The sequence below is a fragment of the Malaya genurostris genome, chromosome 3 (assembly GCF_030247185.1).
Source record: "Malaya genurostris strain Urasoe2022 chromosome 3, Malgen_1.1, whole genome shotgun sequence".
NCBI classification, from domain to species: domain Eukaryota; kingdom Metazoa; phylum Arthropoda; class Insecta; order Diptera; family Culicidae; genus Malaya; species Malaya genurostris.
The window spans coordinates 183166916-183182715 of record NC_080572.1 but is presented as its reverse complement, the minus strand read 5'-3'; the positions used below and the strand labels follow the sequence as shown (position 1 = coordinate 183182715).

Sequence of the window (15800 nt, the reverse complement as noted above, 5' to 3'; positions counted from 1 at the left end):
TTTAGATCCATAATTGGTTTAATCCATTCCGAACAAAGTGTGAATAATATTTAGCAATATATTTAGTATTCAGCTACGTCTCTTTTGTCGGAAAGTTAATTAAGCTATTCTCTTCAAATGCAGAATCTTTTCTCTTTAAATATAACTGCTGCCGAAGGATGCATTCGAGGTTTCAATACCTACAAGGTGGAAACGCAATTTTGTATACAATTCAAAGAATTTTAACCGATTTTCGCACCGTAAACATTCAATATAATGAGTTCTACACCACCTGAGAGCGTTGTGAGTTATTCCAGTTATTATTTTATGATGATGACGTTGATTCTCAGATGATGAGTTGATTTTTTGTATTTTTATACGAATAACTGAAAAATATTTTTGAATATACTAATAAATCTAAAGGTAACTCTATGTACCATGTGTGACGAAATATCTAATTATATGGGCTTGTGATATACATATGCTACTAGTAGATGATATATATTGGTGATTTTATTTTATTAGTATTTACAATTGTTAACAATCATACGAATTTTTCCTCAGTTTACCATAAAATTTGACTAGAAGCCACTATTGAAAATTTATATGTTTAGCAGTCTTGGGCTATCTGGATTAGCTTACATTGTTACATGTACAAGAATATTTTGAACATAAACTTTTCATTGACGCACATTATTTCTCAAGCGGCCTAAGAAATGCATACTTGCTGGGCTGCTCGTTTAATGGTGTTCGATTATTCCAATTGACAATGGCGTTCTAAACGTCGTAGGATCAATTAGTCAATCAATAGGTGGCAAATTTCATTCGGAATCCGTTGGTCCGTTGTTGCACTGGAGTCAGCCTTCATTTGGAATTCATTCAAGAATACTATTCTTCGGTTTTAGTCAGAAGTATTACTGACATCTGGTAACCACATATATCTCCTTCGGGGCAGATATATAAATTTCTGGTGAATGAAGTTATCCAATTAAGATCTATTTTTGACACAGGTGGCTGACAGACATTTTTCTGTTCAGTAGAAGCCATATGATGAATGATTCATTAGTAAGACCAAATGATTTTGAAATATTTTCGTTTGATTTCTCGCTGGGTTTTCACCCAGCAAAGAAACCAAGACCAATTTTTAAGTTTCTGAATACAAAGTGCATCAAAAAAGTGCTCCACCATAATAAATTTAGCAAACAGAAATAAAATTAGGCATGTTTTGTTTTCTATCTGCAGAAAACATCGGAAAACTGTAGAATATCTGATAAAAGTATATGAAATTCTGCAGGTACTAGTAAGAAATCTGCAGATTTACAGAAAAATACAGAAATGCAAATCGGAGATCGCTGTCACCCGGTGAATTTTGTCGAGTTTCATCAGTCAATCAGTCCAAGTATCGAGTTCAATCAGTCCAAGTATCGGATAGATTGACTACGATATAGGCTCATTCGTAACGTCGCTATCCAGACGTTATCGAACAATTTTACACCATTTGAATCAAAAGCTCAAAAATCCAGCGGTTATCAAACAATTTTACCCCATTTGAATCACAAGCTTTTACTGCTACGCTCCTCCTGCTTGGCACGTTAATATTTAAAGACCTAATTCTAATGATGACACCAAAAACATCGTGTGACGAACATGTATGAAAATATTTCAAAAAAGTTTGTTGAATAATTTCGATGGGGTAATGTTCGCTGCGCCATCCTAAATGTTCCCCAAACATCATGCAGCTGATCACTCAACAGAAGGCAGTAACTCTGGCATTTCCGCATATATCTTAGATAAGCCTAAATATCTGCTTTTTATGCGTTAAGATTGCGTTTGTTGATCTGCTTTTAGTAACTAGTTTTATTTTTCTAAAGTTCAGGGAGATTTATATAGAAATAATCTATACTCTACCTCAGAAGTTTATGCCTTTAAGTATTCACACTCAAACAACTAACTGCAAATAAAGAAAGATTCCAGCACCCTGGTCAATTGAACATTGTATCCCTCGAATCTCATGTTTCCGATAAAAGATTACGTTGACTGTCATGTTCGTTTCGACGCCAAGATTTTTGTTTCCGGTTCACATACTTACGAATACAATCCATATTATGCTTATTTTGCTGTTTGATTTGCTGAGATTTGACACTGAAAGACAGAAATCATGATTTGATTGAATAACCTCGTATCAGGGTCGATCTTTACCTTTCACAATGTTGTGTCTTTGGATGATCTACATTTACAGGAAACGATAGTTTAGAATCAAAAATCTCGAGAAACTGGCTACTATTACTTATTCCTTCATCCGTTAGCTGCGTGCTCGGTGTCTGATTTCGCGATTCAATCTGAAAAGGATAGAATTTATACTATAATGTTTCATGATATGTAACGTATTTACAATGCAAACATATCGTTCAGAATTAGTAAATGTCAGTTGAATTTTTACCTAAAGCAGTGAAAAATAACCATATATGTACTACAATACGTCCAACAAAATTAGTACTAAAGATTTTCATTACCCAGAAAATATTCGGTCATTATTTCACCGTTTACCTTTCACCATTTGAAATTTAACTTTTTGGTTTCACCTAATTTTGTTTATGTAAGACAAAGAATTTTTACAAAAGTTTTCAGATAGGGTAACGGCTCCAGTAGTCATCTCAACCCCAATAGTCATCTCATATATGAAAACCATTATTTAGAGTGAGATCTGCAATAGATTGACATTAATAGTAAGATGAAAATAGGTGCATTTGCATCGAGTTTTCACTTTGCTATAACAGAAGTATTGAACAATTTTCGAACCATTTCGTCTGCGTTATTGCTTCTTAGAATTGAAGAATAGATATTGTATCTTATTTTACCATAATTCGTTTATTAAAAATTGAGTGTTCGGCAAAATAATATGGCGACTCTACTAATAAGACTATTCTATTTTTTGGTGATACTACAAGATTTTAGATCGAATATGGCGTCGAAAGAAGAGTAAATACGAAAATCAATTGTTTGCGGTAGTAATGAAAATCCAGATCGGTTAGCAAGAAAGCTTGGTTTTTCTGCAAGTACCGTTCAAAATGATCTTAAATCTTTCAATACACGGTTGTTAAAGCCAGGAAGGCTGGGAGCGAAAAAAAAACCGGATCTTAGGTACTACCAAAACTTTCGATACGTACTATGGTTTAAAAAAATAAAAATGTCTCCAATACTTCTAAGCACCGGCAAAGTATGAAGTCGTTCAAGGTGAAAACTGTAGCAAACCGTAACACAGAATGAGACTGCGAAAACTAGGACTTGTAAGTTGTATCGGGAATATTTGACGAAGTTTCCTTGCGTGATAATGGACGATGAAACTTAAGTGTTGAAAGAATTTCAGCAGCTTTCAGCTAAACGAGGAAGTATACCGAGAAAAATGCCTAAAGAAGCAATTGTTACCATTCCTACGCATCCATGACGCTACCTCGTTATTCTGGCCTGATTTGGAACTTTGTCACTACGCCAAAGATGTTTTGGAATGGTAGAAAGCGAATGGAGTCCATGTTGTACAAAAATAGGCGAATGCACCTAACTGCCCGGAGTTGCGATCAATCGAGCGGTATCTCTCTCAATATAAAAAACTAGCTATAACTATGGAAAAATTTTGAATATCGTGGACCCTAATGGCTGGAGTAAACTCTCCCAATTCTAATGATGCATCGTTAAAAACAATATGAAAAGCAAGAGATTCAAATTACAGCCTTGTGGATCCCCAGGCTTGTTCAAGAATTGTGATGATATGTTAATATTATCTTCTTTCACTCGCAAAACTCTCTCAGGAACATACCAGCTGACAAGCTTACTATTTAACGGAAACATAAAAAACGTAACAACGATGGTTTGATATTTTATCACTATTGCGTTGAGATTTCTGTTGTCGTTGATCGCTTTCAACACAATGGGCCGTATGAATAAAGCTTGTTCCATTTGGAATTGGAACAAACTTTTGCTCATATTGTGGCGCTCCTGGTGGACGGATTTGGAAGTTCTTGGCGCCCACGTGTCGGGAATTTTGTCAGCTTCACGTATGATTTTTGACATTCCGCAAATCGACTGTACTTTGTAAACAATCAACATGGAAGCCGAAAGAAGGGAAAAAATTGGGCACAGTTATTTGGAAAATCCATGGTCTGCATCTAGGCTAGCTAAACAGCTGAAATTGCCCAGAGATACCGTATGGCGCGTTATCAAACGGTATAAGGAAACATTGTCGACGATTCGGAAGCCTCATCAAGGCTGACTTCGGGCAAATCCCAGATCAAAAATTTTACTTGGCAACGGCTCTGGGGGATGTTCCAGCCAAATTTAAATTTGTTTTTGCCGACAATTTTGCAAGAAAATTTATGATTTGGCAGAGCATTTGCAGCTGTGGCAAAAAAAACGAAAGTTGTCGTTACAAATTAGACAATGACATCGGAACTATCCCGTAGTGTTTGGCCAGATTTGGCAAGCTATCATTACAGCAAAGTCGTTCAAGAATGGTATGCAGAGAAAGGGGTCCAATTTGTTCCGAAAAACCTTAACCCACCCATCTGCCCCCAGTTCCGCCCTATGGAGAAATACTGGGTAAACAGGAAGAGGAGACTCAAGGCAAAGGGGAAGGTTGTCAAAGACATTAATCAGATGACAACCTGGTGGAATAAGATATCTAAAACGATGGACGAAGAAGGTGTGCGCCGTCTAATGAGCCGTGTTACCGGAAAAATTCGAGAATTCCTTCGAAACCGTGACGAATAATTTTATCCGTATTTTTCTTAAAGGTATGAAAAAAACGCTACATTTGTATAAAAAAAGATTTTGAATTCAACCAGGAAATTATGTTCAAAGATGTTTCAAAACCAATATAGCGACTTCCGATTTATAATTTTTTTCAATAACCCTTACAATATGAGGCACAAATCTCCAAATATCAAGGGGAACGTGCCATTTGAGCCAATTTGTTCTGATATTTAAAAGTTTCTTCTTCTAGCGTCTGTCTTTCAAATCTGCTTCAAAAAATTTATATTGCAAAGGGTTTCAAAGATTATAAATTATAAATCCGCGATGAGTTTTATCTTCACAATCATTTTATGGATTGCAGCTTCAATCATGAGGCGAGCTGATCGATAGAACAAAATGTGTCTTATTGCAGAATTGTTATCACCCTTGACTGTAATATGTAGGAAAGAAATTTTAATAAAATAGAAATCACTTCAACTGTTTGTCACTCTTCGAATATATTTTTGAAGTTAATGATGCTAACGCAAGCAGATACTGCGAAATACGTGGGCAAATCACAGCAGTTTGTAAGCAAGTGGGAAAATCGCTATAAAAAGACGCTCTTATTTTCAATTTCAATTACTAAAAATAGATCAGATCTGTCAAATGCATTTTTTACCACCTGCCAATAGATCCTTTAAGAAGACTACTACCAAAAACATAGTAGTGAGTGGAAGAAGGCAAAATATGGCGATCCTGCCTTCATACATCGTCCTAAACAGTTGACAGAATAAACCACATGCGACCAGAACGACTGAAAGGAAGAACAATACACTGTCTGAACGGGAAGACGACGCAACGCAACTCCAGTTCTTCTGCGACCAAATTTAACAACAATACAACATCCTCATTAGCGAAACCATCATCTTCAACCAATATTGAATAGGCTACATATAATTGATTAAACGATTAAAGACTGTCCCAGAAAGTATGGACGCAACCAAAAACCGCTGCAATTTCGCATTGGTTCAGAATCTGTCAATTTTTATGGCTGCGTCCTGTTGTTTACACTTTTATCTAACCACTTGTGCAGTTGTTTATTCGTTTTCATTAGTTTGTTTCGAAATGCGTGGACTTTCAGCAGAACAACGTCGAAAAATTATGTACAAATGGTGCACAGAACGCGGACTATCACTGAGAAAGATAGCAAAAATGGAAGGAATAAGTGAAAAAGCCGTGCGAAATTCAATCAGAAAGTTCGGTGAGGATAACACCTTTGAGGATAAACCGAAAACGGGTCGAAAAAAAGGTCCTGCTAACCCTCAGTTGGATAAACGTATACTGAAGGCGCTCGAGCAAAAGAAGGAAGCTTCAGTTCGGGATGTGGTCAAAAAAGTGGCCATTTCGAAGTCAAATGTTCTTCGTGCTAAAGAACGTTTGAATTTTCAAACCTATAAGAAGCAGAAACAACCAAAACGTAGTCCGAAACAAGAAGCATCGATCAGGCCGAGGGTTCGAAAGCTGTACAATACGATTCTTGCTGGAAATTTGAACTGCATAATCATGGACGAAGAAACCTACGTGAAACTCGATTACAAATCCTTGCCGGGACCACAATATTATACGGTGCGAGCAGGGAAAGTGTTAAACCAGTCCGAGATATCGATTGAAGTCGAAAAATTTGGTAAGAAAGCTACGGTCTGGCAAGCAATTTGTAGCTGCAGTAAGATTTCGAAACCCTTCATCACCACTGCTTCAATGAACAGCGAAATATACATCAAGGAATGTTTACAAAAACGACTTCTACCCATGATTCGAAGCCACAAGGATCCTGTTGTCTTCTGGCCAGATATTGCTTCTTGCCACTACTCGAAATCAACGGTAGAATGATATACTACCAAAAATGTCACTTTCGTCCCAAAAGACATGAATCCACCAAATTGCCCACAACTTCGACCAATTGAGGAATTTTGGGCATTAACGAAGGCACATCTTAGGAAACATGTCTCGGCAGCCGAAACCATTCAACAGTTCGAAAAAGATTGGAAAAAGTGTCAAAACTTGTCGCCAAGAAGTCTGTATGGAATTTAATGAGGAACGTTCGCAAGAAGGTGCGCCAGCTAGTCTACAATTGCTAAGTAGCAAATGTTGAGAATAATATTCTGTTGTTGTAGTCTAATATTATCAGTATATCGAATAAAATTTGAATATCTAACACTTGTGATTTATTTACAGCGAAATCAAAGTGCTTCCATACTTTCTGGGACAGTCTTTAGTGCAACGCCTGGAATAATAACCATAAGACAAAAAAACAACAACTGTGACTCCGAATCGATGGACAAAAACGAGAATAATGAACCATTGCCTCTCCCTTCCCTAATTCGCTAGATAAGAGCAATAAAACCATCACTTCCCCATATAAATGGATTAAACTCAATAGTAGGGGAAGATGTTCGGTTGCCGGCAGTGGTCGGTTGCGGCACCCCACCGTAACTTTTGACAGAAAGTAGGTAGCGTCATTTCGACAAATGTCATGTGTGTGTAATAGCAGCACGTTCTTTTTGTGCCGAATACCAAAGCAAACAGACGCTTGTACTTTTTGCTGCGCTTAAAACAAATTTCAATTGCGTGAAAATCAACACAAAAGTTTTTTATGACTTTTTTATAGTATCATACATTGAAAAGCATCAATCGGAAAGGTGAATGGAAGGAATATATATGAGGTGAAATCGATCTATTTCATGATTTAGTACCGGATGCCATCAAAATTTACACAACTAAAGTTTTTTTTAGTAATTTTCAAAATGTCTACCGATTTCGGTTACCGGCATCCCATTTTATTCGACAAATCGCGAAAAATTGTCAGTGATATGCAGAGATGCCAAGTCTGCAAATTTGACTGTAAATTATCAAATTTCTTAGTTAACGTGTAAACCTTTTTTTCGTCTAAAGACTTTTTACAGACTTTTGAAATTTCGCTTGTTTGGAGACATTCGTCAGAAATTACAGACTTTTGAAAATTGGCGCGATCTTTTCGTTTTTGCTAACTAAACTTATTGTATTACCTGGCATCTCGGGTGATATGCAACACATGGACAACTTGACGGCTTCAATGCATCCGTTAGTTCTGTGTTGTTCATCTAAGTCAAGGAAAATAAACATGAACGCACTGATTAATGCCATTAAACGTTGCTTAGTGGATAAGAGGCCAATAAATTCGACTGCAGCAACGTATTCAATCCCGCAAAGCCGGTGGAAGACTGGCCTAATCAACACCAAAGGCGCCACCATACAAATCATTAGCCAAGAGAGCCAAGGCGAAGTCACCATCAGACAAGATACACTTTTGTTCAAAATGCCTCCGAAAAGAATAAATTTCGTTTTTTCTTTGAATAATTGAATTGCAGTTTTTACTTATATTCTTCTATTTTTAGCGAAATTTCTTGGGGTGCCGGTAACCGAACACCTTTTTTGAAATAGCCAAAATTTATCACTTTACTAAATTTATAATTAGGTTCGAATCAACTTAGTTTCTTGTTTAGTTGTTAGCTAGGGACTTTAGCTTTCCATTGATGTATAGATGTCTGCATAATGTGCACTTAGTCAGGAGTTATAAGCTTAAAAGGAAAGGGTGCCGGTAACCGAACACATTCCCTTAATGGGCAGAAATAAGAATCATTTAAACAAATCAACAATCAATTACGTACCTTTTTCTCAGTAATGAGGGGCTCAATTTGCGTCACTTTCAGTTGCTGTTGCAATGAAGTCTTCACTCGTTCGAGTTTACTGAAGCATTCACTCAGTTCAGTGATGGGTTTTTCCTTTTTGGTGTACTTGAGCTGTTGATGACTCACATCATCTAGTGAATCTTTTATTTCTACAATTAATTTCGGTTCAACTTTGTTCATTTTAATCTCATTATTCTCAAACTTAATTCTCGACCTTTGCTGAGAGATCGTAAAATCACAATCAGTCTCGGGTTCTGTTCGATATTTAGCTTGCAAATTTTTGAGCTCTTGTTCCAATGTGGCTTTTATCTTCTCAGCTTCTTCTAAACGATACCGTAACCGTGGCTCAAGACTAACTTTTTCTTCTAACTTTAAAGCTTGTTCGGTTATCACTGACTTGTATTCTTTTACTGTTTTGGTTAAATTTGTGTTTTGAGATTCTGCAGAATTAATTTTCTGAAGCAGTTGTCCGTTTTCTTGTTTCAAACTCTTGATTGACTTACGAGCTTCTATCAGCTCGAATGTGCTGCATTTTATCTCATCAGTTTTCATTTTTAGCTGTTGCTTATATTTATCATTCTTCTTCGTGAGGTTCTCAACTTTTCCATTTAACTCTTTCAATTGCTGATCCAAATCACCAAGATCAACTTTCAAAGCCCGTACTTCCTTCTCCAAATGTTCTCGGATGTTGGCTGATTCTTCCATATCATTTTCTAATGATAACAATTTCGCCAATAGTTTTTCTCTATTGCGATAAATCTCATCTATTTCTTGAATGCTTTTACCTCTAACCGTTAATTTTTCATCTAACAGCTTAAGAGGATTTCTTCCTTCGAATTGATCCTCATGGAGTGAATGAAACATTTCGTCTTCCTTAACTGTCCCGTTCATTGATATCGTGATTTCTTTAGAATCAAAATCCAATGTGCTTTCCGATAATTGTTTGGATAGTGTGTTCAGCCTTTTCGAAATGATCGCATCCAAAGCATCATCATCCAGGTGGTCATCGTGACCTTCTGCTTTTACTATCTGATGCTCTAGTGAAACAATTTTCATAGAAAGTTCTTCAACTGCAATAGTCAAATCACGGTTCTCTTCTCGAAGTAACGTTAGTTCATCAAGCGCTTCTTTTTCTCCATACACTTGCACATCAACGAATCGAAATCCTTCATTACCTGGAATGGCGGCGCTCTCATTTTTTGATGCCATCGAACTCAATTTTTGATCTTGCAGTTGCAAATAAACAATCTGTTCTTCAGTCTCCTTCAGTTGAGCGTTCGAAATTTGCAAAACCTCGTCGGAGTATTTCAAGTGACGCTCTGAGTCTGGAAGTAGTTTAGCTTCCGAAGTCGTACAATGTTGTAGTAATGTTTCAGGATTTTTATTATTTTCCTTGCAATAATCTGAACTTTTGAAATTTTCAACTGACTGTTCTGATATTTTGCTATATGCATAAGTCTGCTTACCATTCCGATGCTTGATCAACTCCTGTTCCTTCAAAGGATCCAATTTATTATCATCTACAGCCGAACGCCCTGATGGTACTACTTTTAGGCAATATGCCTTCATTGTGTGCATTGAAGTGCAATGATCTACTACTAGTGACTTGTGTTCATCACACACATCCTCTTTCACGTGCTGAACATTTTCATTTATCTTCCTATCGTCTAATTGAGCCTGTTTCTTCAGAATATATACAGTAGATCTTTGTTCCGAATTATTCATACATAATCTTTGGTTTTGTGATTCCAAATGAAGAATCTGTTCACGAGCCTCTCCCAGTTGTGCTTGCAAAATTTGACTTTGCTCACTCTGTGCTTGCAAGCTTTTATCCGAATTTTGTTTGATAGCCTCTAAATCAGTAAGTAACTTATCTTGTGAAGCTGCACTAAGTTGCAGTGATCTCTCGAGAGTCTCAATCCGTTCTTTGTAAGCATCAGTATCTTGCATGCTGTCCACTAGCTGTGCTGATAGCTCATTATATTCAGCAGTCCGTTTGTCCAATCTCTGTTTTTTATCCTTGAGATTTTTAACCAACTTTTGCACCCTCGAACGTTCGACATCCACTTGTTGGGACAACTCGAGAACTTTATTTTCAAGCTCGAGTGTTTCCTCGTTTTTGTTTATACAATTCTTGCGAATAATTGTTTTCGTAATTTTATCTTTTTCCCATAGTTTATTCGTTCTGTCTTCTTCGTCGTTTTCAATGATAATGTTCAAAATTTCACTGTTACATTGCTTTTCAAATTCGTGTGGCTTGGGTCGAATATTATCATTATCATCGCAAACACTTTGATCATCTTTAGGCTCTGTTTCAGTCTGAGTTGTTCCAGTTTTTTTGTAGATATACTTTTCGGAACTAGTCGCTTCATGTAGGTGATCTTCTAGGATTTGTTGACTCACAGCAATTTCTGCTTCCAGTTTTACTGGATCGACAAGCAACGCATTCGCAACAATGTTTTGTTTGTTTACTTGTTCATCTGTTTCTATCTCACACGGTGATTCCATCATCTTGCTAGTATGGCACATGAATTAAATAATTCCGCTTTCGGTTTTAGAAACTCTCCAGTCAAATGCTATAAGATATAAGAATTGATCAAGGTTACAAAGCATGTCACGGTGTAGAAATAAGTTCAAGACCAGAATTTTGTGTCAAGTATGTTCCAAACCTGATCATTACGCACGTAATTGTATTTTGTTTTGAACTACTACAAGCAATCAAGTTTGCATTTATAAAATCAAACTTGATTCATTTCAATTTTATCGTAACACATGAGAGATTTTATCTTATGTTTTGATGTCTGTCTGTCTAACTGATGTATATGAATTGGGGAAGAGCCTTATCAGTTTATTTTTTCACAATTTTTTTTATCGGTTGGTTGAAGTCCCGCTAGATTGAATTAACCGGTATCGTAAGCAACCGCCCACACGATTGTAAACTAACGAATAGATACAGATTTACAAAAAAAATACATACATTCCAGATTGTCGTGTATGAAACAGTTCACAAATTGGAATGCATTTCTTATCAAACAAATTCACATGATCATCTACACTACCTGTATAGTTCGGAATCAAGCGAAACTCACCGTGTTCTGTATGCGTATACATTAGTTCAACTCGTGTTAACTGATTGCTGATACAGATACAGAAACTTTAATCTCTACTGATGATATTGGTTACAATTTGTGGCCTTGCTCACGAGCACCGGAATAGACTAGACATTAAAAATCGAAAACAGAAACGATCAACACTGAGCACCAATTCTCCAGACGACAGCACCTAACACCTTTCGGCAGTAAGAACAAACTGAAAGACGCCACGCCGTAAATCTCCGAAATATGAGCGGTGAGTGAGAGAGCGATCGAAAAGAGTTTAGTAGTTTCTCCACACCTCGGTTTACTACCAACGAACCGGCCGCCCAGTCTGTTGCACAAAGGTCAGACTGTTGCATGTCTGGGAATTGTACTGAAGACCTGCAGTATGTTATGCGCTTAGCTCAGCGTTATTCATTTATTCGTTGTTGGTATTGAAAACATTCCCGGCGGAGTGTGGGGCAAGACGGTTATCAAACACGTTCTGAAAAAGTGTATGTTGTTATTAGAATCTGTTTGGAATTTTCAGTGTTGAAGCTCTAGTTGGATATCCCATCATAAATTATAACCTGTCTCTAAATTCGTGGAGAAGTTATCTTGTATGGCAGGCGATTCGTGGATGTGGAAATAAAATCAGGCAATCATCACATCTACAATATACAAAAATGAATGCTTTGCGAGGTACCTGATGCTGTTCTTGAATTCATACGAAGGTCATAGGTTTCTCAGGCCGAATTTTGGATCAAATTATCCTCACTTTCATCTAAGGAAAGTAGCTTCATTAGTTATATGCAAGAAAAGACCGGGAAGAACTGTACGTATCCGATTATAAATACAAAAAATAAAGATGAAGCAAGATGCACTAAACTAAAATCTTAATCTAGTTTAGCGACATTGAAAATTAGATTCTTTCGTAATAATTGATGCTATTTTGATCTCTTCTCAGAAATTTTTATACAGTACAGTTTTTGAAAAATATTCTTCAACCTGTAGCCATCATATGTACGCAGAGAAATGGAGTATGCTTATAATAACAAAACAGTTAGTAAATTTTTAAATTTGATATATGATGGCTTCTAGCTAGAATAGCTAGAATTAGTTTTGAACTAATTTCTTCCTACTACATAAACAATGTTCTTTGTTTGATTTGAATCAAAATATTGGTTCTTATAAAATGAATGATGATTCGATTCTGCTATACCCTCATATCGTGAAAATATTTGAAGCGACAAATGAGGGCCTGGGGTCCACTAGGAGATTGATAGTACCTATTAGCTCTGCCGTGTGGAGCTCAAAGCTCAAGCTCAAAATATTTGAAGCGACAAATGTTTTGAAATCTGGAAGTATCAGTAAAAACCTTCGAACTAAAACTTTTATCAAAATTACTATGCTTTTTTACCTTTTTTTATATATATAAAAAATAGGTGTAGAATTCGCTCAAACTTTCGAAAAATTTTCCGAGGCCCGGAGGGCCGAATGTCATATACCAATCGATTCAGCTCGACGAACTGAGCAAATGTCTGTGTGTGTGTGTATGTGTGTGTGTGTCTGTATGTGTGTTGTCAACTAAGAGGTCGAGAACTCAGAGATGGCTGGACCGATTTTGATCAAACGCAAATGAAAGGTCTCCCCGTCACCCAGAACGCTATTGAATGGTTTTGCGATCGGATGTTTACTTTTTGAGTTATACGAAGTTTTATGTCAAAATTTTCAGTTTTTTGACAGTATCTGTCACAATTGACCTTGAAAACAGAATATGTTTTCAGACTTAGATTCCGCACGGTAATAGCTATCCAACAAGCCATAGATTGTTAAAATCCGTCCATTTTTAACGGAGATATCGAATGTTTTGTGTAAGCGACTTTTTCCCCATATTCCAGCAGTAGAAGTTCTGAGCGCTGTATGGCAAAGAAAGGCTTGGGAGCAACGTAAAACACGATTTTTTATACTGTTACATACAATAGTTTCTAAGTACCAAAAATACTGGGAACAGCATTATTTTTCATGACATTTTGCCTCGGACCAATTTTAGCACGGTTCGTTTTTGGCAACATAATCGTTCGAATATGACATATTGGAAAGATGGCAGTACTTCCGAATTCTGAACAATTTCATAATTATATTGATTTAAACTGCTTACAGCAATGAATGCTGGAAGAACAAAACACCCATATACCATTTGAATCAGTTCGTCGAGATCAGCAAATGCGTATGTAACAAATAATTTCACTCAATTTTTTACCTTATTTTCGAAGATGACTCAACCGTTTTCTACAAACTCAGATTCATATGAAAATTCGTATGCTCCTAAACAAGGTTCCTGAATTATGTTTGGATCCGACTTCTGGTTCCGGAACTACAGGATGATATGTGAAACGAAATTAAAATTGAGTAACTTATTTTCCTCGTAGATGGCTGAACCGATCTAAGATTCAAATGATATCTAAGAATCATCTAAGATTTGCTGATTTGAATAGTCGACAACCAAATAAACTTATTTCAGTTTTAGTGGTATTCATTCGATTTTCGAATTCCGGCTCCAGTATCGAATCGTTTCTCAAAGCTCAATCGTTTTCTCAAATAAAGCCAAATCGAATTTCAGAAAAAAATTCAAATTAAAATAAATTTATAGTCCCACACAAAATTAATTAATTTTATTCAATGCTGACTTCCGATTCTGGAATTACAGGAGGATGAATTTTTAAAATTCAAACCGATATAGAAGATGATAATCCCGAAAAGCTTGAAAGTTGGACTCAAAGCTATTGCAATTTATTCGTCATATGGCCATACGAATTGGTTTGGGTTATGCTGGTTCCTGAATACCGGCTCTGGAAGTACCTTAAATTACCGTAAACTCTAAAGTGGAACTTACTTCGACATCTCATGGAATGTTCAATCGATTGTCATACGTTAAGATTGAAATTCGATACGATTTGCAGTTTCGGCATTACAGGGTAATGCGTGATTAAAATCTCAATTAGCCGTTTAAAACGACGATAATTAAAATAATGTCATGAGAACTAAAACACCGAAGAATATCCATGCAAAAAATATGCGGATTGATAAAAAAAAGGTATCATCTCACTGATAGGTGGATTAAGCACGTTTTTTCTAATTGAACTTACTGTGAAATTGTTTGTTAAAAGATTGACAGGAAAGCAAAAGTAAAATTTTTGTTATTTTTTTAAACATTGATTGAAACAAACAAATCCACTGAAAAAAATAATGACCATGTTTTCTAGTTTCAAGCAGCAATATTGTGTTGGTGATTGCCGATAATTTGACAGAAGCTGCTCGATATTTTCTATATTGTATACAACATTTTCAATCCGGTAGAAGATGCTACGAGAACTCGTGTCTCTCAATGCATGAACCGTGAGAGAATTTTTCTACATTTCTTCGCTCCACTTCATACTCTAAGTATGAATCGTATCGTATGTATGGAATCGATGATTCGACTTGATGATTCTCATACTAGGTCGCAATATTTCAAAACCCTTGTGTGGAACATTCAAATACATTTTAATATGAACAACTTATACAAAGGTTATATGCACATAGTTAGAATAAACGGGGCAAAAGTACAATGAGTCTATCGCAATTATCAACTGCCCATATAGAATCGGATCGCGAAGCGAGAATAAGCTACCGTTTGTTGCTTCAGAGAGAATCCCCACAGCAGCGTGCTAACTCGTGATGCTCAGATAGGTCATCGAGAGAAATTCGCTCTCGCACTAGTGCCCATTCCATGTTAAATGAACGCTGCCAGTTATATGTTGCAGCGATGATATCCGTTTCTCTTTGATGGCACTGATTGAATCGTGTGAAGAGTTGGTAGAGAGCGTTCTTTGATACGAAAAGCAATCCCTGATTTGCCATATCAAAACAGATTTTTTTTCTTTTAGTACTATTTCAATAAAGAACAATATTTATTTCAAAGAAAGGCGAATCTAACATTGACAGCAAATTAAGAAAAACAGCGATGAATGTTTCGACTTTGGTTTCAAATCGTAATTGGAAATTATCGTATATTTTCAGATCAATTTATGATTAGTCGATGAATTGTTAGTTTATCTTCAAAAGCCATGCAAATTTTACCACTTTCCTTCTATATCCACTGAAAAAATCAACAAAAAAGAGTTTCGCCCTTTTTCGATTTGTTTACTTTTATGCTTCCTGTGTGAAATATAAAGAAACGCCCTTGCGCATTTTTTGTGAAATTGGCTGGTTTTCGCTACTTAGACAAATCTGCGGGTAATTTTATCGTCTC

General features: G+C 36.4%; 1 protein-coding gene across 1 annotated transcript; it reads right to left on the bottom strand.

Moving 5' to 3' along the window:
* Positions 1-492: 492 nt before the first annotated feature.
* LOC131437843 (myosin heavy chain, fast skeletal muscle-like) lies at positions 493-11875 on the bottom strand. Its single transcript, XM_058607459.1, has 4 exons — positions 11522-11875; positions 8412-11008; positions 2179-2318; positions 493-2121 (listed from the first exon to the last, which is right to left on the bottom strand). The coding sequence occupies exons 2-4, from the start codon at positions 10959-10961 to the stop codon at positions 1989-1991; spliced, it is 2823 nt and encodes a 940-aa protein (XP_058463442.1). The 5' UTR covers positions 10962-11008; positions 11522-11875; the 3' UTR covers positions 493-1988.
* Between the last annotated feature and the right edge of the window lie 3925 nt (positions 11876-15800).

Excerpts from the sequence above, each read along its gene's own strand:
- LOC131437843 (XM_058607459.1), bottom strand. The coding sequence starts at position 10,961 with ATGTGCCATACTAGCAAGATGATGGAATCACCGTGTGAGATAGAAACA. Across the intron at positions 2,319-8,411 it reads CCCTCATTACTGAGAAAAAG|ATTGAATCGCGAAATCAGAC; the intron begins GTACGTAATTGA and ends TATCCTTTTCAG. Across the intron at positions 2,122-2,178 it reads AAGACACAACATTGTGAAAG|TGTCAAATCTCAGCAAATCA; the intron begins GTAAAGATCGAC and ends TCTGTCTTTCAG.